We start from the raw sequence: 27,371 nt of genomic DNA, 5'->3' as shown, positions 1-27,371 counted from the left end.
AAACATGTGCATGCATACCAATTATATAGGATTTTCAAAACATAGCATCCAAATCAAAACAAACATATGCACATAAAACAATTAAAAACGGTATTGCACTAAAAAAAACTCAAAAAAACTCACTCACATTACTTTCTTGATTGTACACATACGTGCCCCGATACATATTTGCATGATACATACTTGTACATATCAAGCACATCGTTTTGGCTTCTTATCCTTGAATCATGTTTTACAGTCACAAGCTCATCATGTACTTACTATATTCACGGCATTTGGTACATGTTTTGAAGTCAAAATATATACATTTATAACATTTATATAAGCTTTTTAAGCTCAAGGTTCTATATATCAAGACCCAAAATGGCATCTAACTCAAACAAAAATATATGTACCTAAACTAAACAATCCTAAAAAATGGGATTCCACCAAAAATACTTACTCAAATCGTTGTTTACTTGATTTCCATTCCATTATTGCAGAAAGAAGTGTGTAATTTGGTGTTAAGCTTCTACTCGGTAATGGTAAATTGGTCATGGGGGAAGTATCACTCGCCTCCAGCCATTTCTCCATGGCCCTGCGATCATAAGTGTAACCATCAGCAGCAACACAAGGATCAACCATAACATCCTGCATGAAAACAAAGTTATTTAAGGGCAAAGAAGAACAAAAAATCAAATTTCTATACCCTGTTTAAACAATGATATAGTAGAAGGACCAAAACTGTAATTTACTCATCCTTTTAATTTTCAAAAAGCAAGCATACCTTGAGTATCGGGCATATGAAATGGTTCGGAGGGGTGGTACTTGTCATGGATGCGATCCTTTGAGCTTCACCGGTGACGGCTTTCAGTCTTTCCAATACAGGAAGGACAGTATTCTTCAAATCCGGCCTATCTTTCCGGCGAATTTCAGTGCAACTCAACCCTAAAACGGCCAACTCTTTTGCCTCATCAATCGGCCACTCACCAGCTTCAGGATCTAGCACCATCGCTAACTCATCATCTTCAATAGCAGTTTCCACAGCATCTGTTATCCCTATCGCCGGTTTGGCTGTCAGCAGCTGCAAAATCACCATACCCAAAGCATAAACGTCTGATTTTGGAGAAACGAGTCCCGTTCGTTGATACTCTGGATCGATGTAACAAAACGTTCCCGCGGGTCCCGTGTCCTTGTACACAGTGCTTGTGGAACATGAGTCTGATTGAAGCATTGTGGAGAGACCAACATCACCGATCTTGCTCACGAGATTTCTATCGAGTAATATGTTTGCTGGTTTTAGGTCACGATGAACAATCGATTTTGGCTTTGCGTTGTGAAGGAAAACTAGGGCTGATGCTATTTCCCATGCGATTCGGAACCTATCGAACCACGGGATTGGAGGCGTGTTGTTTTTGCGAAATAATCTCTCGTCTAAGCTCCCGTTTTCCATGTATTCATAAACTAAGCAACCATGATCCACACACGCACCGATAAGAATCAGCAAATGGGGATGCCGTATTCTGCTCAACACTTCAAGCTGCAACATCATTGATTAGGCTTCAGTATGGGCTTCTACAAATCTTTATTAGTTAAATTGGAATCATATTTCATACCTCCTGCTGAAATTGTTTGGTTCTGTGAGCTTCCTGAGAATGAAGAACTTTCACAGCAGCAACTGTATGATGAAAGCTCGATTTGTACACAATTCCGTTCCCTCCCGTTCCTATCTTAAGATCTTCAGAAAACGAAGAACAAGCATCCACGATTTCTTCCCAGGTGAATTTTTGGTAGTGGGGAGAACTCCCGATTATGGCATCCAGAAGCTTTTCTTTCTCTCGATGTTCCTGGTACGCCTTCTCTTCTGCATCTTTCCTCACGGCAGCTTCTCTTCTTAGACATTCTTTTACATATTCCGCTTGTCTTTTAGCTTTTTCGTGCTCCTGCTTCTCTTGTTCAGCTAACGTTTTTGCTTCCTCTTCTTTAGCTTTTAACTCCTTGAGCTTAATCGATTCCTCTGCCTGTCGTTCTTTAAGATCTTTTAGCTGACAGAAAACAGTCAAACGGGTATCAAAATCGATGAGGTTTTTAAAAAAAAATTAAGATTTGAAGAGGGAAAATGGAAATTACCTTTCGGGACGCATCAAAAGACTCATTTTGTGCAATTGCATACATCCCGCGAACGTGTCGGAGTTCAACTCGAAGTTTTTCCAGCTCAAAATCGACATTATTACCCTACACATCGAGTGTTTGACAAAATTAGAGCTTGCTAGAACCCTGAATCAAGGTTTGGATGCAATTGATAGAGAAGAAACCTGAATTTCTGTTGAAATTTCTGAATGGGCGTAAGAACTGGAAGCTTGATCGGATGTCCAAGAATGGTTTTCAGTCCCGAAGCTTCTGGTGCTGAAATCGTTACTATTTGCCCGATAAAAGTCGGTATTTTTCTCGGGATTTTCGAACGAACTGGTTCTTTGGTGAAGGGTCCGGTTTATAGATGAAAGTGCTTCGAATCGTTGCATTGGTAGTGAAGTTGAAAAGAACTGTGAAAAGGAAGTAGCAGCTGACCCTTGGTCTGTCCACTCTGTTGCAAAATTATAAATTAAAAAATAATTTTTTTTGGACTTTTGAGGTCAAATCCATAATTATCAGAATTATAATTCGTATGAATCTTGATTTATATTTGATACCAAAATCTTTCTACTCATTCTAATTGTTATAGTCTTTAATGGATTGTGAATTTTTTGAAGAAAATAGAAGAATTTGTATCGAAATTGACTTAGAAAATCAATCTCGTTGACCTAGTAAGTCAAAGGTGTTCTTTTTCATGATTATACGAGGTACCTGTTCTTGAAGAATTGGTGACAGAACTTGAATCACTACTGTTATCATCTTTACTCGATCCAATGGTATCAGAATCAGAAGCCCTGAGTGATGATAATTTCCCTTTTGAAATCGCATACACTGTACAAAAACTCGGAATGCTTTCAGATATTCTAGACGACAAACCTTTCCCCCTGGAACACCAAGAACACATCGATATTTAAATAAAATAATAAAAAAAGGAAAAAGAGAATAAAAGGTGCATAAAGAATTGGGTACCTCGAGAACATGCCACTCGATGAAGCTCCAATCACAAGCTTGTTAATATTGCCTTTTACAATTTCCTGTTTTATAGCATCCACCACATCATCTGATTCGATTTGCAAGATTTCTACCTGCACCTGAAAATAAAAAGAAAACTTTAATCTTATGATCAAGAATCAAGAAAATCATATAAAAATCAAACCTTTTTCTTGGCACACATGTTCTTGAAAGGAAGAAGCTTTTCGTATGCTTGCCATTCGACTTCCTTTTTGTAAGCAATTACTACATCATCTCGCACTTGTGAAGCAGGAACAACACCCACTGTAAAAAAATTAAGGATTTTTTTTTTTTTTTGAAATTATATGAGAAGAGAAGGGTTTTTGAAAGTGAAACTTACTGGGTGTTGGGATTCGAGTGATTTTAGGGCGAACAAGGATCAATTTGAAGAGAAGAATACCCTCAGGAACGAATTTATCCAATGCCCATCTAACCACATATTTGGTTTTTTTATTTCCGTTGACGGCTAAAGCAACGACCAAATATGAAGGCGTTGTTAGTTTATCCACCCCTTGAATCATTCCTTCATCCTCCATTTTTTTCTGCAAAATTAACCATAGGAATGTATGAAACATAGGATATAAAAGAATTGAAAGGTTTCTTGAAGATAAATTTCAAACCCAGAAACGATGTGAGAACCTAACTGCAGCGATTTCATACACCCAACCAATTTCTTGAAATAAAGGTTAAAAAATCAAGAAGATTTTTCATCAAGATTGAAAACTGGAATGGAGTTAGTGTGTGTGAGAGAATTTCGGAGTCCTGAAAAACCAAGAAAAAAAATCTTTGATAACCTATAAAAATTATGAATTTAAAGTTTGGTAAAAAGTTATAATCAAGAAAAGCGAAGCTCTTAAGCCCATACCAAATCATATGAAGTCTTTCAAATCAGATTGAAGAACTCATTACTGATAGAAGGCATTTTCAACAACAACAAGAATCGAAGGTTCCCTCCCTCCCTCCCTCCCCCTCTCTCTCTCTCTCTCTCTCTCTCTCTCTCTCTCTCTCTCTAGAATATCTTTGATTACGTGATCTTCTCTCTCTAGAATCGCTTTAATTTCATGGAAAGATTGGATCAATCGTGAAATCGGTTACTTATTATTAGGTGTCAAAGAGACCCAAAAACCTGAAAGTGACCCTGGGGTTAAGTTAAAGAGAAACCTTGCCGTAATCGCACCTCCCAAAACTGGATTTGTTTTATTATTTATTTGTGGAATTGTGGAATTAACAATGCCACAGTGTTTTTTTTGTTCAACGACAATGATAAGATGATTTGATATCCATAATTAATCTTTTTATAAACATTTAATTTTGGTCCAAGTTATTAGTTTATGTCAACTTGATAACATGTGACAAAGTACTTCTCATTTAACATTACTTTTCTATAATTGTACCTTTTGGCAGGTAAATTTCCATGGACTTTACATCTTTTGTAACAAATTTTCTAAAACCATGGTGTTGGTTGCTTGTTGTCTTCTATAAAAGAAAATATATTACTAAGAGGCTTCAAATACAAAATGTCACGGCAGATCATCTGACATTTAAATCGGCATTACTCGCACCAAATTCGATTAAACCTTTATGAAAAAGGGCAAACTTATCTCTAAATTTTAAGTGTTGTTAAATAAAAAAGAGAATGATAAAAAAAATCTAGGAGTACTTTCACAAAATTGAAAAACTCCTTTAAATATTAATCTTAAATTTTGAAATATGAGATAAGGATATATGGTGAAACACTTTAACACCTCTAGTCCCACCACCGACGTTCTCCCTTATACTTAGAGCGACTCTAACCACATCAATTTCTTGGGTTTTGAATTTGTTGGATGCAAATTATCATTTCAGCCGCACTCTATTTTCATCATCAAAGTGATTAATATAACATAGTTTGACAAAAACTAGCAAGTAAATATAAGGTAGTTTTTTTTTTTTTTTTTTCTATATATTATAAAATTGTTTGATTAAAATAGATATAAAACATTAAAACTAAAAGCTAATATGCGTTTTGTGTGCTGATTATTACTTTTTTTTTCTACCAATGTCATTAAATATTGATGAAAAAAAAAAGTCAATACATATCGACGGAAGTCAACCGGGCAACAAGTTGCACCGCTAGTCCTTTCTGGATGACAAAACTAATTCTTTTGAAAACAATATCTGTGGATCTAGAAGATATAACATTAGAATGCATGACCCGTTAGACTCTGTTGATGAGCTTCACCACCTCTGGTGCGAGAAAACTAAATGTATAAAATGTGAAATGTATAAACACATGTTGATTTTCAATGCATGCATTTTCATGCTTTGCCACTCTGCACACGACGGCTTTCAACACAGCATGCCCCGCTGTGAAACATTCGCTCCTTAAACCGACGAGAGGGGAGACCCCAATAAGATCCACACAAGTGTGCTTCCCTCCGACCCATCCAAAGTCCAAAATGTCAGCCGGCCTGAGAGTTGATCTTTCATCCAGTAGGTCCGTCAAAAAGTTTACAAATGCTTCTTTCTTTACGGAAATAACAATTGTTGAGTCAAATAATATTCAATATGATGATGTGGCATTTATGATTGAGAAGGTGTTGAAGCAATAGATAGAGAAGTTTTGTTATCTATATCAAAGGTGAAGAACCTTTGATATATCTATATATTTTAGTGTGAACATTGATGTTGTACTTTAGGCCTTAGTCACACTAGATATTTTGGAGTTTAGTCTTAAGTGATTTTTTTTGAACAACATAAAACCAAGAAAAAAGCTAGCTAGAGGCTAGCACAAAAAACAAACAAAGGCAACCTTAGATTGGTTAACCACCCAATCAAGTTATTACTAGGCTTAGAATTCCTAAAATAAAACCTACGAAAAGACAACTCGACAATATTGTCAAAAATAAATTGTTTCTTGTACTTAGAATGAGAAAAAATAACCAAATTCTTATAGGACCAAATCACCCAAAGCATCGTCATAATCATCGATTCCATAATCAATCGCCTTTCCCTAGCAACTGAGTAAGAAACGATCCAACCAAACAAATCTATAATCTCGGAAAAAGTAGGGAACGACAAGTCTAGCTGATATGTGCATATTTAATCATATATTTCATGCATATTTCTAATACTTTTAGCTACAATTATGCTTACTTTTGAACAAAAAGTACTTATTATGTTTGAAATCTATTTTGTGGTTGCAAAGACATGCTCGCAAAAAAAAGGAAGCAAAAAAAGGAGTTGGAAGCAGGAAAACGGGAGCTAGGAAAAAAAAGAAGAAAAAATAGACTTGAAGACAGAGGACCAAGACATGGTGATCATCCACCCCGACGTGGTAAACGAAAGATTCTCTACCAATAAGCTGACTTGGAGAATATGGGATATACACAAAGACCACGACGTGGTGACATTCAACCACAATGTGGTGATCAATTACATGGAAATTATAAATATCCGAATATTAGGTCGAATGGAAGGATATCATGCCAATTTTCTGAAGAAAATTGGGACTAAAAACCTCTAGAAACTCAGAAGAAAATCGAGAGCCAATTGGATCTCAAGAGTTGAAGAATATTTAGAAGAATTCTACTTAGATCCATTCGGTTTGCTAAATATACTCACATCTAGTCTAATTTGCATGGATGTTGTGTTTTTTCTTGCAACGTCCGCAAATTCAGGCTAGTCAATTTAGAGACAATAAGCGTTAAAAATGACTTTTTGATAGAAGATTATTTAGCATAAATAATCTTAACCAAAGTTATAATATATGTCACAAGGATTACGTACATATAAAGAACGTTGAAATCGGACTTATAACGAAGAAGTTATGACTCATCGAAGTTTTGCAACTAAATCGACACTACGCCACATATCGTAAAAAATGAATTTTTTATAAGATTCTTTTTATCCTTAGCGATCTAAACAAAAGTCATAGTATATCTTAAACCGAGAGCGTGCATATAGAGAACGTCCAAATCTGACTTCGTTTGAGGAAATTATGATTTTTCTAAGATTTAGCATAATAGTATACAACTCGAAAATCAAATTTTAGATCGATCAAATTTTAGCCAACACAACCTAAATGAGAATTGAATATCTCATTAATAGGAGCTTGAAGATATAAAGACAGTTGAAACAGACGTCGGATGACAACGTTATGAATTTTTAATGGACTTTAGCGGTCTAAGCCTGTTAAAATATAACTTTACAAATAAAGTCAAAATTAGCCGATGGAGTCTATAAGAAAGTTATAGATCACGTCGCTACCTATACTGCGGAACGAGAAGGGCCCTATCCCTGAACATGGTGGTAGTCACCGTCTCAGTCGTTTGCTGGAGATCCTGGAACTCCCACACAAGGTGCTGCACCTTAATCACAGGTGCAAACTCATCCCTGAACCTTGTTGAGAAGTCGCTCCAGGTCATAATATCAAGGGCATCATCACCAACTGCATGCCCAACCTCCTCCCACCAGGCATATGCCCTCTCCTTCAAGAGACAGGAAGCAAGTCGAACCTTGTCCCCCTCAGGACACCTGCTGGTGTGAAAGGCGTTGGCGACATCCGCCAACCACCTGCTGCTAGCAATGGGGCCCCTAGCCCCATGGTAGTCTGGAGCCCAATAAGCTCGTAACTCCCTGAATGTCATTGTGCACCCTCCCATCAAGGCCGCCATCTCAGTGCGGAATGCACCCAGTCTTTCATCCAAAACCTCCAAAATGCCCTCCTTGACCGTACCGAATATCACAGGATTCTAGTCAATGATACTGTATGTGATCTCAGATGAGATGAACTCCCTTATCTGGTCATCGATCTACCCAGCTCTAGAGCCCAAGCCTAATCCCTCGCCAACGCCAGAGCTGCTAACTGGCATTGTGCGTAGCATCACCATACTAAAAATACACCATAAAAATCATCAGAATACTCATCATACCTCGTGGGATCTCACATACTACAAGTTCCCTGGGTTCATATCAGCCTTCCTTGATTCGAGTATGGATCCTCTGCTTTCAGTAGTATGGGCCCATACTACCTTTCCACACCTATCTGTACTTTCCTTAAGAACTGCCTTGACTCCACCAAGTCCCTTCTACTACTACTGCTCTTCGCGTTATTCTCATCCTAGGCTTGCCCTAGGGTAACCTCTGTACCACTCTCCGCCATCAGCTGCATAAAAATTCCCTGCTACCTTTCCCTAACTAGCTCACGAATACCATTACATATTAGTAAGACCAGATAATTCTTCGAATTAATGAGAGGTCTCTCCCTACAACGGTTGGACTCAAACAAGAGCTGTGAAATAAGGCTAAACCTAACCTTCTGAAATTATTTAGTCCTCGTAATATGTAACTTAGCGTATTCGTTTACTAGTTAGTTAAAGATAGCTAGAACTCCTAAAAGCACAAAGCAAACAACATTCTAGCATTGAGTAAACAAAACCAAGCATATCCTAATTAGGCCATCATATTACTGACTAGTTAGTACTAGCATGCAGTTCAATAAGCTTACAAGGCATCCTTCCTAGTTCCTTAGCCCTAATCTATCATGCAGCTCTCATGACCATAGCATATCATAACAAACATGTATGGGTAATTTGGGAGAACTTACTTGAGCTTGGCAGATTACATGCACCACATCCTTTTCTCTTTTCAAAATCATTTTTATAAAAATGGTTTTCTTTTGAAAAAATTGTATACCAAGACCTCAGTTTGAGTTCATACACACCTGAGAGTGTGCCCAAATCCCTCAAACCAAGACTTTGATACCAACTTGTAACATCCTAAAAATCATGACCAAAATTTTCATTTTTAAATCATTAAATAACCCATAGTTAATAAAAATCATTTATCAAACAGGAACCATAATATCTAAACATCAAAATCAATATATCGATCTCAAAACACATGTCAAATATATATCAGAGTAACAACCCATACTAACATCATGGTGTGTGCAATGCAGTCATCCCGAACTCTTCCCCTTGCAACGGAAGTACCTAAAATCAAAACTGAAAACTGTAAGCACGAAGCTTAGTGAGTCTCCCCAAACTACCACATACCATACACATAGTCACACAATCACATAATAACATATCATGAGCCCCGCCCGACATCAGATAATTTCTGGCATCGAGCAAAGCTCGATATACATATAAACATATTAACTATTACACATAAATAATCACATAACATAAACATATAGACATTCCTCGGGCCCCGCCCGACATCGGACGAAATCCGAAAGCATACAAACATTCCTCGGGAATTGCCCGACATCGAACCGTAATCCAGAATCATACAAAACAGACACATGCAAGATTCACGAAGACATCAAGCATACAAATATTCCTCGGGCACCGCCCGATATCGGACTGGAATCTAGAAACATATAAACCTACACCGGGCACTGCCCGACATCGAACCTTGGTCCAGAACATACTAGCATACATATACGGGTCGTCATTGGTGCCTTCGACCCGTTCGTATAGGAGGAAAACTCACCTCGCAAAGTTGAATGCAGAATCTCACAGTACGAAATCTCTAATGGCTACTCTGATGACTACCCGAGCTATCAGTGAAAAATAACAGTTAGTCAAAATCCAATAATCCTTCTTAGGGTAAAATGACCATTTTACCCATGATATAATTCAGACCTAAACCTAGGCCCAAAATCCATAACATGCATGGTCCAATTCTATATGTCTTATCCAAGCCCACTAATGGCCCAACTTTCTAAATTGGGCCTAACTCCTCAAATGGGCCTTCTCTTAAGCCCAAACATATCCTTAGCCCAATAACTGATATTTGATGGCCCATTATAGCCCATAATAACAAAGTCCATGGATCGGCCCAAACCGAGGCCCAAATGACGAAAGCCCATATCCAGTGAGTACGCGGAGCGTACTCCTCTGTACGCTAAGCGTACACCATGCATGGCTTATACGTTGTGCGTACGGGCTTGTACGCCCAACGTACTAACCTGTCAAACCATAAACTCCAAAAGGGCTTAATCCCCTACGACCTTAAGCTTCAAACACATATCTGAGTCCAGTAAAGTGTCTTAACCCATAAAGTCAATTACTTGGTGGCTTGCAACCCACCAAATGGACCCAAACTTGAAATATGGCAACAAACTTCCATAGAAATGACTAAAACTCACGCATGGACACAATAAGACCTTCAAGATGGTAACTTCTCTATCTTTGGGACTCATATAGCACTAAGCATGGCAACCCTAAGCCTAGAAATGGATTTGGACCATAAAAATCCATTCTTGGGACCAAAAAGGTCCAAAACACCATTACCATACATCTAAGCAAACATGAGGCAAGTTGTAAGCTTTTTACCTCAAATGAGTACTATATGATGATGATATCTAAGATCTTTGAGCTCAAGCTACACAAGTTCTTCTTCACCAACTTCTTATTTCTCCTTCCAAGCTCCAACCCACCAAAATGGCATTCACAAGGTCAAAATCACACAAGGATGAGGGATGTTAGGCTTTCTAGGGTTTCTCAGGTTGAGAGGCTGGTAAGGATGCTAGGGTTTGGGACATAATGATGTATTTATATGACTTAAACCCTAAAAATTAGGGTTTTGAGTCTGCTCACGTACACTACGCATACCCTTTGGTATGTTGCACGTACACATATCGATCCCCCGTATCTAATGTTGCCACTAATCCCCACGTACGCCAAGATTACGCCCAACGTACGTCTTCAGACAAACCAAATTTATAACGATCCACTCACTAAAGCCCAACTCAATAATCCAACATTAATCTCATAGTACAACAATTAATTACAAATAAATTGAATAATTATCATTACCTCAAGTCACGGGTGTTATAATCACCCACATCCATATAGGCCTAAACCTCTTTTCCCCACAGCCCGAAGCCTTATGATACTTGATATTCACATGAATTGTGAAACGACTCGAAAGAGGGTGTTACAACTCTCCCCCACTTAAATTAGATTTCGTCCTTGAAGTCATTCCTTACTATCTCCTTTGCCGAACCAAACGATCCTGACTGAACTCCTTGAATCATGAAGATGACTGAAAAAGTCACCTCACTCTGATAACCATCTGTGACATACCCATTTTTCGCGGCCATAAAAGACCAATTTCGTTAATGCTTTGGTTAAAAATCAGAGTAATATTTTAAATAAAAGATTTGTGGAATTTGTTCCCAAAACAAAATATGATGGAGATTTATCAAAGCATTTCCATAGAAATGTATTTCATTAAAAGACTCAGGATATCATGTTCGATACAGATCAAAAGCATAAACAGTACAATATAAGCCTTACTACATTATTTCATATCTACAGGCCTATATATGTAATCCCTCATCCAAAACATCACATCTATGCTCGAACGCCACTACTTATAATACATGAAACTGAGTGGGTCAGGATTGGGAGCTTGGTGAGCACATAGGGTTTTCAACCCACAATAAATAAGTTATTTAATTTCATCAACCATCAATAACCTGATTACCCGTTCCCGTTATCGTCACTTTACGTCCCTAAACACCTATCATAAGGGACCTAGCCTAAGGATCATCATCGGGATGGACACTACTGCTAAGGGGATTCCTCGGCAATAAATGTCCTTAAGGCAACCATGAGGGGGATGGAGTACATCGGTGAACACATCGTTCACAAACACCTATAGGTTGCGAGCTTGCTAGCGTTCCACTGGACTGTCTAAAAGAGTTTGTGGTCGTCATCCATACTCCGCTAGATGAAAAAATCAATAACAACAACATCGAAGCCTCTCATCATTTTATCACACATCATCTATTACATCTACCCATGTTTTACCCCAACATTTTGTAGATATAAAATACATATACAATTTAAATCATTTAAAACATGTATAAAAATCGTTCATCAGCATAGACAGCAAGTATTCAGACAATATGCACATATAGCACGTAGTTTATATTAAATACCTCATATTTATGTGTAAGATGAAAGTGACTATGCACTCATCCATAAGGGACCTAGCCTAAGGATCATCATCGGGATGGACACTACTGCTAAGGGGATTCCTCGGCAATAAATGTCCTTAAGGCAACCATGAGGGGGATGGAGTACACCGATGAACACATCGTTCACAAACACCTACAGGTTGCGAGCTTGCTAGCGTTCCACTGGACTGTCTAAAAGAGTTTGTGGTCGTCATCCATACTCCGCTAGATGACAAAATCAATAACAACAGCATCGAGGCCTCTCATCATTTTATCACACATCATCTATTACATATACCCATGTTTTACCCCAACATTTTGTAGATATAAAATACATATACAATTTAAATCATTTAAAACATGTATAAAAATCGTTCATCAGCATAGACATCAAGTATTCAGACAATATGCACATATAGCACATAGTTTATATTAAATACCTCATATCTATGTGTAAGATGAAAGTGACTATGCACTCACCTGAGAAGGTGGTCACTTGGCACTCGGACATCACTTCGTTACTCTTAACACAATTTTCCTCGGACAAAACCTAGCATCATTACCACTAGAGTTTAGTCTAATATTTACTGAGACTAATTAATAGTCTAGCTATTATTACTATTATATAAGCATTAAACCATACTTATACAACCCATAATAATAGCCCAAATACTTATTATAAGTTTCTAATAACGTTACTATAATTAAATAAAATTTATATTAAAAATAGTGTAGGCATAGCTCACTTACAGCGGGTTTTATAGAAAATCGGACTTCGTTTGGAGCAGCGTTTTCGAACCGAAAGACCCTTTTTCTCGGGACTTTGGGAGCCTTGGGGATTCCTTCGGGTGCTAGGGGGTTTACCTAGGCTTTAGGGGGCTTTTAGAGGCTAGAAAAAGGTTCTAGAGAGAGAGAGATGGATTGAAAGGTGTGAATAACTCGTCATCCCTTCATCTCTATTTATAGGCTGAATTGGGGTCAATTCACGTCGTGAACTGGCTTGGGCACCAAGTCACAGCCTGGCGCTGACACGTGGCACCGCACACATGGGGTAAATCATCCGATTTTCAAAAATTCATAAATTTTGCATACGAGCTCCGTTTTCGACGTTCTTTATATCCACACGTAGGTAAAAATAAGATCTATAACTTTCATTTTGACTCCGTCGGCTAATTCTCGACCGATCTTAAATTTAACAGTACGAGGAGATTATACTGTTAAATGTCTGCGTAAAATTCATAACTTCTACATACAGACTCCGTTTTCTTCTGTCTTTTTACCGTTGAGTTCCTACTAATAAGATCTTCAATTCTCATTTAGGTCGCGTAGGCCGAAAACCGCTCGAACTAAAATTCGAGTTTCGGGTCGTGCTCTGCTAAGCCAAATCTTAGAAAATTCATAACTTCTTCATACGAAGCCAGATTTGAGCGTTCTTTTTATGGATGTTCTCGATTTAACATATTCTACGACTTTTGTTTGGATTACTAAGGCCAAAAAGTCTTCTATCATAAATTCACTATTTACGCTTCTCGGTGTTGTGTAGATTCCGTCGCGAAACTTCGACGGGTCATAACTTCTTCGTTATAACTCGGATTTCGGCGTTCTTTATATCCCCGGAATCTTTGTTTTGACCAATACAACTTTATGTAAAGATATCGGACTTATCTCACACTTTAATTTTGACGCTTCTTTTTATTCTTTATTTATTATACATTTATAAATAAGTAATAAGCACATAAATGCACATAATTCACATAATACTCAAATATTTCATCTTTATTACTTCAAAAAGAGTTACAATAGTTGACCTAGACTATTACATCATCTATTAATGCTTAGCCCCAAAACACGGGCGTTACACCATCCACCCTTACTACTATCAAACCCAAATATCGGAAATCACAAGCCCTAACAACGAATGAACCTCTACTTCATATCCTGAACTGTTACACCTGGTTCCTGGTACATATTTAAATTCAAGAACTTTCATGTTTTTGCTCTGGGAATCGGTGAGTTGAAGGCCCAACTCGTCGAGTAGACTCGATTTTGACCGGGAGGTTTAGTGACCTACTCGACGAGTCGGGAGACCAATCGATAAGTAGGGCTGTTTGGATGAAACCCTAATATTTAGGGTTTGCACCCTATTTAAAAAACTTATCCTGCCTCAACCCAACCCCCATCGTCCCTCCCAACTCAGAGACACCCTAAATCGAAACCATAACCTTGTTTGTGTGTTCTTGAGCCATTTTTGTGTGTTTGTGGTCATTATGAAGCTTGAGAAGGAAGAAGGAGCTTCGAAGTTCGAGTGGAAGCTAGTATATCCAGAGGTTGTGCCCCATTTTCAGCTCATTTGAGGTATAAAGCTGAAACCTTGACCATCTATCTTTTAGATCTCTAGTTAGGGTTCATTTCTAACTTTTCTATGCCTTAAAGGTGCCATACTCGGAATTTTGTGGTTCATTGAGGGTAGAGCTTCAAATCTGGAACCATTGGGGGTTCTTATGGCATATAGGTGCCAACTTTATTGCCATAAGCACCGCTTTTTTAGACTTACCCTGCTCAATGGAGAACCAGACTCAAAAGAGAAAAGAAGACCGTGTGTCAATGGATCTTTCACATACTCCCTATTTATTATGTTTTCACTCTTATCAAGGAAGGAGGCCACCAAACATGCATCTTGTAGACTTCATTCTAGAGCCATTTAGGCCAAACACCTCATGCATGGATGTCAAGATTGGAACTTTACGTACAATATGGACCCAAGGAGGACAAATCTATGATTTGGATGCATTAAGACCAATTAAAATCAAATGTATAATTTTGGACAAAGAAGGACTCCACAATTCGGGTCGTAGTTTCCCTCAAACGTCTTCTGGAAATGGTCTTGGGTTGAGTTGAAGGACAACTTAGCCTGTTGGGGTTTGTTATGGACTTGAAGATCAAAGGACTCGACGAGTTCAAGGAGGAACTCGGCGAGTTTAAGGCAATGTCCCAACCACATGAAGACGGACTCGGTGAGTTCAAGGAGAACTTGGTGTGTCATAGACTAAACACCTTCATACGGATGAAGATGAACTTGACGAGTTCAAGGATGAACTCGGCGGGTCAGTTAAAGAAGGTCTCGATGTTTTGTTGAAGGCGAACTCATCGAACTCTTGCTAGACTCGACGAGTAGGGACGGAGTTGTAGCATTTTGTGGACGTAGGGACTCGATGAGTTGGTGGACAACTCGGCGAGTCTAGTCAACCAGATGTTGACCTTGACCAAAGTTGACTTTGACCAAGGTTTGACCTTGACTTTGACTTGGACTTGAGTTGACCCTTGTGAGGGTTATGAGTATGAAATGGTAATGTAGAAAGGATGTTGTGTAGGGATTGAGAAGTCGATAAGAGTTGATTTCCATACCGAGGACAGTGTAGACACTACACAACATTAAGGTGAGTTACCTTCCAGTAGAGGTGGGTCTACGGCCACAATGCTGACCCACCAGCATGAGTTGTCTTTAGATGATTGTCTTCATGATAATTGTCTAGGTTTGCTACTACCTGATGTGTCTTATGTGCCAGTATGATATGTTATATGCGATAATGGTAGTAGGAGGGGAATAGTCCCCCAATTCGGTCGTTAGGACCGAAGGGTAGGTCGAACACCCTGGATATGTCTGACAGCATGATTATGATATATGTGATAGTGGTAGGGGTGAAATAGTCCCCGTGGCTGGTTGAGATAGACCGGAGAGTAGGCAGGCACCTCATAATGGCCTGACAGGGGTAGGTCAGCACCCTATAATGGCATGACAAGGGTAGGTTAGCACCCCAGAATGGCTTGACATGGGTAGGTCGGGCACCCCAGAATTGCCCAATAGTATGTATGAGTATATGGTTTGTGGTATGATGGGGGAACTCACTAAGCTTTGTGCTTACAGTTTTCAGTTTTGGTTTCAGGTACCTCTTCGTCGAAGGGGAAGGAACCGGCAGGATAGCAGCGTATCGCACACACATGATTCCGCATTTGAGATTTCTAGGATTGTACTCTGACATTATTACTGTTTGACAATATGGTTTTTGTGACATGTAACTATGGTTTATGAATTAATATGATATCAGTAATGTTTTCCTCAAACAAATTTTATAAGCAATATAATTAAAACAAAAATTTTTGGTCTCAATTTTTGGGATGTTACACGAACAACAACAACCTATCCATCTTGAACAAATTTATGGATACCCGAAACATATATGCCCCGACCAAAATCAAGTCTAGACTCAAAATCTCAACCAAACAATGCTCGAACGATCACGAAGTCCGCTTGACCCCAACGATGGCTACAAACCGGACCGAGTTCTCACATCACATTGGCCCCAACCCAGCCTATGATTTCCCAAGTATTACAAATGTTGAGGCCTACTCACAAACCTTCACCCAACCCAATGATGATCTAAATCATCCTAGGGAATAACACGAGCCAAGTCATAGACTTTGATCCCTATTACTACCGCCTACCAACCTAGTGAATGAAACGGTTGCTCCGCACTCTTATAACAATTCAACAACCGCATCCTATCCTAGTGAATGTTATGGGTGCTCCACAGTCTTACATTACTCCAACAAACTGAACACTAACCTAGTGAATGCCACGACTACTCCACAGTTTTACATCACTCCCATAACTGCACACTAACTTGGGGAATGCTACGGCTGCTCCGTAGTCTTACATCAGCCCCGCAACTGCACACTAACTGAAAACTCTACGAGTCAAAGCCCCGATCTACCGGACTCTGTCAGGTGTTCAGATCATGCTTCAGACCCCAAAGCCTTTATCAGACAAGAACAAGCAAAGAGGTCCTAACACAACCCTCGACCTGCACTTAGCCATGAATCCATATCAATTCTTGCGATTGTAACGCTCTAAAATTTCCAACCAATTTAAACTTTTCAAAAACAACCCAATATCATCAAGTTATTACAAAAAGGTTTTCAATACATTTATTATCAGAGTATTCCCAGAACCATATAATAAAACATAAAATGAGGAGCGGTACGATCATGCCTTTGCCTTGCCACGACCTCCTGAAGTACCTAAAACATTAAACCACAACCGTAAGCCCGAAATCTTAGCGAGATACCCCCAAAATACCAACCACATATATCATACACATAACATTTCACAACATGATAGAACAGAACAACCATACACTTCGGTTCTACTGTGTGACTGGTCCGCCGCACCGGCCTACAGTCCACCTGCTCCACTCTCCGAGTCTAGCCATATACATCGAGTCTACAGTGTGATTGGTCCGCCCGCACTGGGCCTTCAATCCACCTGGTCCACTTTCTGAGTCTACAGTATGACTGGTCCGCCCGCACTGGGCCTTCAGTCGCCCTGGTCCACTCCCCAAGCCTCGACACGTCTGGTCCGCCCTCTTGGGGCCTACAGTCTATCCGGACCACTCGTTGGGCCTTCGGGATAACCAGTCCGCCCTAGGTATGTTGGCCTACAGCACAAAGCATGACCCGCCTCAACCCAACCTCCGTCCAACAACCATGTGCACATAAAACATATAATCATATATCAATTCACAACTAATCGAACCGATCTTAGCAGATCACATACATAGCACATCCGTACCAGGATTCCGACCTAACCGGTCACTAGCATAGCATCATCCTATAAACCAGGATACCGACCCTACTAGGTCTCTAACATACACCATCCTAACTACCGAGATGCGAACATAACAAGCAATAACATAACAAACAACTACCCGGATTTCCATCCGATAAAAGGGTCGGCCTTGGTGCCTTAGACCCTGTTGATATAGTGAGGATAACTCACCTCACAACTGCTGACTGAAAAGATAAGATCACGCTGCTCCAACCTTCGACACGAACTCCACCACTAATAATACCAAAAGACTGAACTCAATAAATACCAATAATTACCAAAATACCCCTGGAAGTCAACTGGTCAACTCTTGGTCAAAGTCAAAGTCCTCAGTCTAAGTCAACCTTCCTGACTGACTCTACTCGCCGAGTCAACCCGCCGACTCGCCGAGTCCCTATACTCAGAAACTCCCAATCCACGACTCAACTCGCCGAGTCGCCCCAAGACTCGTCGAGTACAACAATTCTGAGTCCTTTCTCGTTCAACTCACCGAGTCGTTCCTTGACTCACCGATTCACAGCTTCAACTAAAAAGATTAGGACTTCATGACCAGACTCACCGAGTCCAAGGCAATCTTCAACAAATTCTTCGAGTTGTTCTTCCAACTCGCCGAGTCCATGAACATATTCATACAACTCGTCGAGTGCAGCCATGTGACTCGCCGAGTCCAGACGTGACATCTTCATCAAGACGATTTCAGGCCATTCCAATGCTTCCAATACATAGATCTGGACTCCAAGGGCCTGATTCACACGTAAAGTTTCCAACTTTACGTGCATGCAAGGTTCAACAAGCTCTAACAAGCTAAAATGAAGGTTTAAGGCAAGGACCCTCTCAAACAAGCCCCAAAGCTATCACTTTCCAGATTCATAAGTCTAGACTAGTCTAGATCTGTAGTAGCAACCACAGATCTGAACCCAAAACTCGAAAAGAGACTCATATATGACAATTTGGCCCTAAAACTTCATTCATGAACAATCTAAGCACAACCAAGCCAAGGCAACAACTTTTTACCTTTGATCTGATGCCAACAAGCAAGGAAATCAGATCCACTTCGCTCCTCTATGATCCCACCAACTCTTGCTTCAAGTATCCTTCTTCTCCAAGCTCCACAAAACACTTAAATCCATATCACTCTCAAATTAGGGTTTGGAAACGATGGGGAAAGCTTCTGGACATCAAAGGGGGTGCTAAAGAGGCTGGGGTGGGGCTTAAGGTTCCTTATATAGGGTGTAAACCCCAGGAATTAGGGTTTCTCATTCCAGCACGGACTCGTCGAGTCCAGCCTCTGACTCGGCGAGTCCGGTCACTTAACATGCGCCCGACACCCGCTTAGACTCGACGAGTCGCAACTCCTACTCGCCGAGTTCCTTTCTTCCAACTTACACTTTTACCCCCTGAACTCTTGATTCTGACTTTGGGATGTTAAAGCGATGCTCATCACTGACCAAAGAAAAAATTTCCTTTCTAACCCTCTCGCAACCAGAACTGGCTCTCTAGTTGATATAGGATGATACCATGTTGACCGGCCTTCCCAGATAATTCTTAATTAAACAATATCTTATTTGCACCTCCCGATTAGCCATTCAAGGCCTCGCCGGCCAAACAGTAGTCTGCTCCATACTCACAATCCTGACCTATCTTGGATTCTTCCTAGCCTCGAGGAACCCTGGCGCTCCATCCAGATATACTGATCCAAAACTCTAACATAGGCACAAATTCTAAAGTGGCTCGTGCTTGGAACTATCCCCGACAGCCCCAAGTATCATCCCTCACTTGGATTCATATATATATTCTGATAACTTCATAATCACTAGATTACCTAGCCATCCTACAATCTTCCTACCGAATCACTACCATGTTGAGCTTACTGGTCTAAGATTCGATGATCAAACGATATCCGCGGGTAGTCATGGAGGATGGTTGTTATGTGATATAAGTAATATAATTATTTGCTTATTATATACTACACTTCTAATAACAATACTTACTTTTGTGCAAAAAATTAATTGGCAACACACCATAGAGCGTAGAGCGGATGATGCTCGGTGAACGGTTGTGCCGTCAACTTTCAACACTGATACATAGGACTGGAGTGGCATGGCTGACGGATCCGTTTACCCAACTTGGGCAGAGTGTGATACAATATAATTTTGTTTGGATTACATTACCTGATTATTTATATACTAATTAATTATTTCTAACTTTTTTTTGTAGCTTTACATCCTAATCAACATACCACAATCTCATTGGTTTTTGAGTTCTTTGGACTTGAAGACATTCAAAATGACTATATACGATAGTCATTGGAAGGGCGACTAATGTTCGAAAAATGAGGATTGGTTATAGGTATGACAACCCGCATCCACAAATTGCTAGTGGGAGTCAACTATTGGGGTACCAACTGATTCAATCCCACTTGAGAGCTTCAAGATGACCCTAGAAAAGGCCTCATACGTACCACAACAGAGGGGATTGTGGGGTGTTTTTGTGTTGGTTCTTGGAGGCGTTGATCACCGGAAAATCGATTTCGATAGAGGGTAAAATCGGTTCATGGGCTTTGGGTTATCGAAAACGACTAGCGGAATTTTTTTTGGTATAAAGACAGATAATTTAAACATTGTATTTGTAATATGACCTACAGATACATCCTTTATTTAGTTTATGTATTTATTAATTGTTTGTTGATTATAATTGCATTTTATAATTGATAAAACTGTATATATTTTATAAAAGCAAAACTTATACATTATATAAAATCAAAACTTACTCTAAAAGAAAAACCACATGTTACACGCAAATAATAATAATAATAATAATAATAATAATAATAATAATAAAACAATGTAATTGTGTGTCGGAACCGTACTCCGGAATTTTGGAGAGCTCTCCGGAACAATGTGTTTCGAAGAATATGGTTATTTAAAAAAAATAATCATTTACTTAGAAAATGTCATTTACAAGCTTAGATTACTCAATTTTTCAATAATATATCAAACAATCTTAACCTCTTTGGGATATTGGTTTCTTGCTTGACTTTTGGACAATGAGTGGTCCGTTCCAAAACTGGGGGACGAGGGTTTTTAGCAATTAAATAAAATAAAATTAATATAGAAATATGTTTGACCTAAACGAATACTTTTGGGAGTAACGACTTTGACCTCGTCAAAACTCAAAAGCCGTCTTTATTCCTTATCACTTAAACTTTGATAAGTTTTTGGGTCCTAACTTTTAAATCAATTTTGATTTGTTTTATAAAGATGTTTGAAAATTAATTATTAAAACGATTTAGATTTGATGCATAACAATCGTACACAATTTTATCTCATATTAAATTATTTAGGTTTGATATTTTTATCCAACAATTAAAAAACAATATCATGCTATCGCTTTTTTCATGCCATCTTTTAAAAATAAGTTTTTTTTTTTTTTTTTTTTTTTTTTTCTGTGTGACAAGGGAAAAAAGCAACTTTTAGGTTTTGCATAAAGTGGACCTGCCTATTTTCTTTTTCTTTAGGGAATTTTTTCTGATTTTGTTCCTTGTAAGTCAATTATGGATAGATATGATATTCTTTTTTTTTTCTGTGTGACAAGGGAAAAAAAGCAACTTTTAGGTTTTACATAAAGTGGACCTGCCTATTTTCTTTTTCTTTAGGGAATTTTTTCTGATTTTGTTCCTTGTAAGTCAATTATGGATAGATATGATATTCAAAACTCAAAGTTGGGCAATTATGATATGAAGAAGTCAAATTGCACTTCGATAAATCATGTTCTATTTACTTAATAGAAAGTAGTTACATGATAATAAATCGGTTATCTACTTAGCTAAATGGTTATAAAGTTGCAATGACCCTTTTGTTGATAAGTTATGTGTAGTGGTACAAACGAGTTGAGAGTCGAGTTTAAGTTTGGTCGAATCGTGCTCGTTTAAGTTATACGAGGCTTGATTAGCTCGAGCTCGTAAAGAAATATACAAGCTTGGGCTCAAGCTCGACTTGTTTTTTGTCTAACACGAGCTCGAGCTCGTAAAGAAATATACAAGCTCGGCACAGGCTCAGGCTCGACTTGTTTTATGTCTAACACGAGCTCGAGCTCGTAAAGAAATATACAAGCTCGGATCATGCTCAGTCTCGACTTGTTTTTTTGTCTAACGTACCTAAATAAGCTAAAGCTCGGTTCGAGCTCGTTAAGAAGCTCATTTACTATCTTAAATCTCAAATTCCCCAAATATGTTTTATTTAACTATATAAAAATAATAATTAATTATATTATATATATATAAACCCGTTTAGGCTCGCGAGCCTAATCGAGCTTAGTGGCATAGGCTCGAGCTCGAGTTCGTTTAATAAATGAGCTTAATATTAAGCTCGAGCTTGACTCGGTCTCGTTTAAAATCGGTTTCTAGTTGAGCTTTTAACGATCCGATCTCGAGTAGTTCACCAGTAGCTTGACTTGCACCCCTAATTATGTGTATATATGATTAATCACAGGAGGGGGTAGAAAAAAAACATGGGAATTTGGGCAAAGGTATCAAGCATTCAAATGTGAGTACATAACTCTTGAGAAAGAAAACATTTTTCAAGTAAGGTTCTAAATATGTTGAATGTCTATTGATGATTCAGTCCTTAGTTAAGTTGATAGACTGCGAGTAATCACGATGGATAGACACGGTCCAGACGGTGGGCAATATGAACGGCCGTCTAGAACCTATCTTTTCAAGGGGTCCAAAATTTTAATGAGAAATGTAATTTATAAGCATATTTTCAGGAAAAAAAAGTATTAAATATAGCTTAGAGGCGAAGGGAACAGACTTGATTATCATTGATTGACCATGTCTTGAAACTCTAAATTAGACGGTGGAAGAGAGTGGCAAAAGGGGGGGGAGGGTGTCAAATCATCGTCCTGTGACTTATGTAATCAACAATCGAAGAATGTGTAACATCCCAAAATATGATCCAAAAAGTTCATTTTTCAATTTAAATAAAACAGCATTCCAAAGACATTATCACTACAACCATATGAAAATAAGTGTATCAAACATCATAACAATCAGAGTAATATCTCAAAAGCGGAATCCATATGGTGTGTGCGATACAGTCATCCCGAGCTCTCCCCCTTGGGACCAGAAGTACCTAAAACATAAATTGAAAATCGTAAGCACAAAGCTTAGTGAGTTCCCCAAACTACCCCATACCATACATAATAAATCACATACTGGGCCCCCGCCCTACATCGGGCCTCTCCCGGCATCGGGCCCCGCCCGTCATCGAGCCCCGCTCGGTGTACAGGTCTGTTATTCTTAGGCCCCGCCCACCATAATAATACAATATATATATATATATATATATATATATATATATATATCACATAATCATGCTAACACACACAATGATCATAAAACAATAGCATATGTTCCAGTCATCGGCCTCACCCGACATTGAGCCCCGCCCAGTATACATAGCAGCACATAACACATGCAAGGGTCACACTGACTCCTAGCATCCTAACAATACAACAAGGCCGAAATTGGTGCCTTAGACCCGCTAAACCCAATGAGGAAACTCACCTCTGAATCTGAACGATAACTGAATAGGTACCGACTCCGAATATCAGCTCTACCCGACACCTAAACAGTAACCAATCCTTAGATACAACTCAAAATACCTCAACACCCACCCACCCTTAGATCAAACTTGGTCAAACACAAAAGTTAAGGTCAAGGTCAACCGTCCATGTTGACCCAACACGTCGTGTTGACTTGAAAACATGTCGTGTTTCACTATCATCCATAGTCGGAGAAAACCCCAGCCAACACGCCGTGTTGACTTGCAAACATGTCGTGTTTTCCTGAGTTTCAACAGCTTAACACATTAAGCTACCTTCTTCGACTCCAAGACCTCCAAGGCTCAGATCTAGAACAAAATGAGATTTAGAAGGGTAAAGTTTCCAGCTTTACCCATAGGGACTCTACCAAAAAGGGTCCAAAACCCAAACCAAAGGCTTGATAGTGCAATGGCTTAACCAATAAGCACCTAGTCCTTAAAGAAATAGCCCCAAAACATAGATTTGACTTCCTTGAGCTGGAAAATCACGTAAAGTTGCCAACTTTACGTTCATGCATGTCTAAATGAAGCTCTTAAGCGTAAAAGGGACTTAATAATTGACTTAATGCATGCATGTAACCAATCATATCATACTATATTGTAAAAGAAACATTTTTTCTTTCACCACATTCATTTGAAACTCCCAACTTTTCATATTTCCATACAATATACTTAATTTATTAACTTAAATATGCTTTTAGTTGTAAACATTATCATAAATGGAAGATTTTGTGACCTATCAATATGATATACTTAATTTGTTAACTTCAATATATAGTTAAATAAATAACCTACATTAATATATCAAATAAGCTTAAAATTTTAGTGTAAAATTTAAAACCTAAAGTAAAATATCAAATAATGTTTAAAAAAAATTCAATATATATTTTTAACATAGTTAAAAGGAAAACATTAAATATAATAAATATAAAAGAACCTAAATTGATGAATCGAATTAACTAAAAGGTGTATGAAAACTATATTTTATAATAACTAAAATTCAATTCAGTTGCTTCTAAATTAATTTATAATAATAATAGTTAAAAATAATAGAAATTTAGAAATTAAATTATTTTAGATTATAAACAATTGTTGATAATTCAAATAATCATCATGATGAAATTAAACACCGTAATTTTTTTTTAAAAAAATTAATGAATCATAATAGTAGTAAGTTAAAATAGTTGACAAATATAAGTAATGTTATACACACGTAAAATACGAGTAGAGACCATTAAATGATTTGATTTTAATAAACGTTATTTTATCTATTGTTCAAAATAATTATAATTTTATATAAACTCACTGTGATAATTATTATTTTATAGTTAATATAATTGATATAAATATTTTCAATAACATAAGATTACGAAAAGTTTTAATTTTTATTCTGCACAACGCGCGGATATTCGCTTAGTTATCTCATAAAGCTTGCACCTTTACGCTCAAGAAGTCCAATACAAACTCAGATCTTGAATAACAAGCCCTTAAAACGACTTCACTCTCTCATCAACCCAAAAAGAGACCAAAAGCATAAGAAATCACAATATAAAGAAATATAAACATCTATAAGTCAAGGTTCAAACTTGATACCTTAAAAAGCTTGCACAAAAGAAGATGATTCTAGATCCAAAGCCTTTCCACCAAGCAAGACAACTTCAAGGTCTCCTCTTCCTTCACAAAGGCCAAAAAATGAGCACCAAGAACTTCTTACTAGCTCAAGTACACCACCACGAGACTTAAGGTTCGATTTTAGGGTTTTAGTGACAATGGAGGCTGGTAAGGAGGCCAACCATGAGGACTTAAGGCCTTTATATAGGGTGCAACACCCTAAAAATTACGGTTTCTTCACTAGCTGCCAACACGTCGTGTAATGACTCAAACATGTCGTGTTGATCCATTAAAGTTTGCGGCCCAAAGGCCTATCGACACGCTGTGGTGAGGCTTCACTACATTGTGTTCAAAGAGAGTCGTGAAGACATTTGGAAATAGTTTCATACCTGGAATTGAGTGCTACAGAATGTGTATTAGGTTAATGTCGGGTGGAGTGGACTGTGGCAAGACTCGGCATGTCCAAGCTGGCCTCGATGAACACCATGCCACCGACTCGGCATGCCGAGTTTAGGGGTTACTTGGTAATAGGTCGTCGAGGACAGAGAGTGAGATATTTTGTTCTCTTTTTTTTACCATTTAATCAAAAAAATTCATTTAAAAAAATACCTTATTTTCATAAAAATAAAAAATAAAAAATAAAAAATAAAACTTCATTTTCAAAAAATAACTGTTTTTTTTTTCAAAAACTTAAATTTTAAACTTTCCATTATCTACTATAAATACCAACACACTTCTTTATTTTTTACCACATTCAAACTTTCTTCATTCAACTCTCTAAACCTTTTTATTTTCCATATTATTTAAAAACTTCATTTCTAAAAAATGATTGGTGTTTGTTCCACGAATGAAGATATCGTATTGGCTCATTCATGGATTGATGTAGCTGAATAGCCAATGAACTTCAACGTCAATATGTCTACTTTCTAGATGAGAGTCGGCGAAAGATACAATCGCGAAAAGGGTCAACCTCGAAGTGAAGATCAACTTTTCTCCAAATTGAGAAATACAAACATAGTTGCAGTGCAATTTCACACTATGTTTCTTAGGATTATGTGTGAAGCACTGAATGGTAAAACTGATGGAATTTTGTTGGTCATTCTCTTGAAGCTTTTCGTGAAGAAATAACAAACCTTTTCGTTTTGTTGAGTTTTGACAAGTTGTGACATCAACATTGCAAATAAACTAGCGTTGTGTTTTAATTTTTCGTGTCTTGTGTGTTTCAGTTTATAGTTGTCTTATGTATTTTAATTTCTAGGTTTCAAAATTTCAAATTCTATGCTGTATTTTGTTGGTGTGTCGTAATTTCATTTATAGTTTAGTGGAATTTTGGTTTTATAAAAATAATTTGTTTAAAATGTTTATTTTTTATATTAATTAATTTTAGAAAAAAAAATAACCGTAACACCTGATTCCCGGTACGCATTTAATTTAAAGCATTTCTGTATTTTCTCTGGGACTCGACGAGTTGGAGGCCCAACTCGTCGAGTAGCGTCGTGATCTGCGGTTATTTTAAGTGACCTACTCGACGAGTCGGGAGACTGACTCGGCGAGTAGGTGCTGTTTGAGGGAAACCCTAAATCCGAGGGTTTGCACCCTATTTAAACTCCTTATTGCAGCCTCCATTGTCCCTTATGCTCCCAGAACACCTCTTATTTAAACCCTCTCCACTTTGAGTGATCTAAGGCCATTTTTGGTGCATTTTGGTGGATTGTGAAGCTTGAAAAGAAGAGGGAAGCTTGGGAGTTCGAGTTGGGGATTGGAGACCAGAGATCTTGTTTTCCAGCTCATTCAAGGTAAAATGCCCCTGTCTTAGTCTTCCATGTCTGTATTTATCCTTAGGGCTTGGATTTTGAGTATCTTTAGGGCTTTTTAAGCCATTTTCATAATTGTGAAAGGGCATTTGGGGTTTTGACTTCAGATTTGGGCCATTGGAGGGGTCTCATGGCATAAAGGTGTCAACTTTATGGCCATGAGAGCCCCATGCATCTTGTAAAGCACCTTTTATTGTTTTTTGAGCCAAAGACCCCATGCATGTGCACCAAATTTGGAACTTTACGTATAAAATGGACATTAGGAGGCCAGATCTATGGTTTTGGTGTGTTAAGAACCATTCAAATCGAATGTATAGTAATGGTCAAGGATGGACTCGCCGAGTTGTTCTTGGGACTCAGCGAGTCGAGGTGTAATGACCACCAAATCCATTCTACGAATGGACCAGTTGTTAGGGAGGGAAGTCCCGTAGATGTTTAGACGTGAAAAAGGACCTGAGAATCATGGGACTCGACGAGTGTATGAACAGACTCGGTGAGTCCAAGGCAATCTACCAACCTTTGAAGATGGACTTGACGAGTTGTTCTACAACTCGACGAGTCATAGACTGGATATGTTCTTATGAGGGAGATGAACTCGC

The 27,371-nt window shown here is 38.3% G+C and overlaps 1 protein-coding gene across 6 annotated transcripts; it reads right to left on the bottom strand.

Moving 5' to 3' along the window:
* Positions 1–105: 105 nt before the first annotated feature.
* On the bottom strand, positions 106–4,145 carry LOC111889949 (U-box domain-containing protein 52). 6 transcript variants are annotated; one of them, XM_023886098.3, is made up of 11 exons: positions 3,989–4,145; positions 3,744–3,885; positions 3,464–3,665; positions 3,269–3,387; positions 3,082–3,203; positions 2,824–2,996; positions 2,295–2,563; positions 2,110–2,214; positions 1,596–2,024; positions 767–1,519; positions 106–630 (listed from the first exon to the last, which is right to left on the bottom strand). In XM_023886098.3, the coding sequence occupies exons 3-11, from the start codon at positions 3,657–3,659 to the stop codon at positions 439–441; spliced, it is 2,358 nt and encodes a 785-aa protein (XP_023741866.1). In that variant the 5' UTR covers positions 3,660–3,665; positions 3,744–3,885; positions 3,989–4,145; the 3' UTR covers positions 106–438. The 6 variants fall into 6 exon arrangements, with proteins under 6 accessions (XP_023741866.1, XP_023741865.1, XP_023741869.1 ...); XM_023886097.3 differs by having other exon boundaries at positions 3,763–3,885; XM_023886101.3 differs by having other exon boundaries at positions 106–577; positions 3,763–3,885.
* Positions 4,146–27,371: the final 23,226 nt, after the last annotated feature.

The sequence above is a fragment of the Lactuca sativa genome, chromosome 2 (assembly GCF_002870075.4).
Source record: "Lactuca sativa cultivar Salinas chromosome 2, Lsat_Salinas_v11, whole genome shotgun sequence".
In the NCBI taxonomy this organism is placed as follows: Eukaryota; Viridiplantae; Streptophyta; class Magnoliopsida; order Asterales; family Asteraceae; genus Lactuca; species Lactuca sativa.
Note: the sequence above shows the minus strand (reverse complement) of the source record. Positions and strands in the feature narration are given on the sequence as shown.

Bases quoted from the DNA above. Each gene is read 5' to 3' on its own strand.
- LOC111889949 (XM_023886098.3), bottom strand. From the start codon at position 3,659: ATGGAGGATGAAGGAATGATTCAAGGGGTGGATAAACTAACAACGCCT. The intron at 2,997-3,081 runs GTACCCAATTCT...TTGGTGTTCCAG, and splicing joins TCGAGTGGCATGTTCTCGAG to GGGGAAAGGTTTGTCGTCTA. The intron at 2,215-2,294 runs GTTTCTTCTCTA...CTCGATGTGTAG, and splicing joins AAATTTCAACAGAAATTCAG to GGTAATAATGTCGATTTTGA.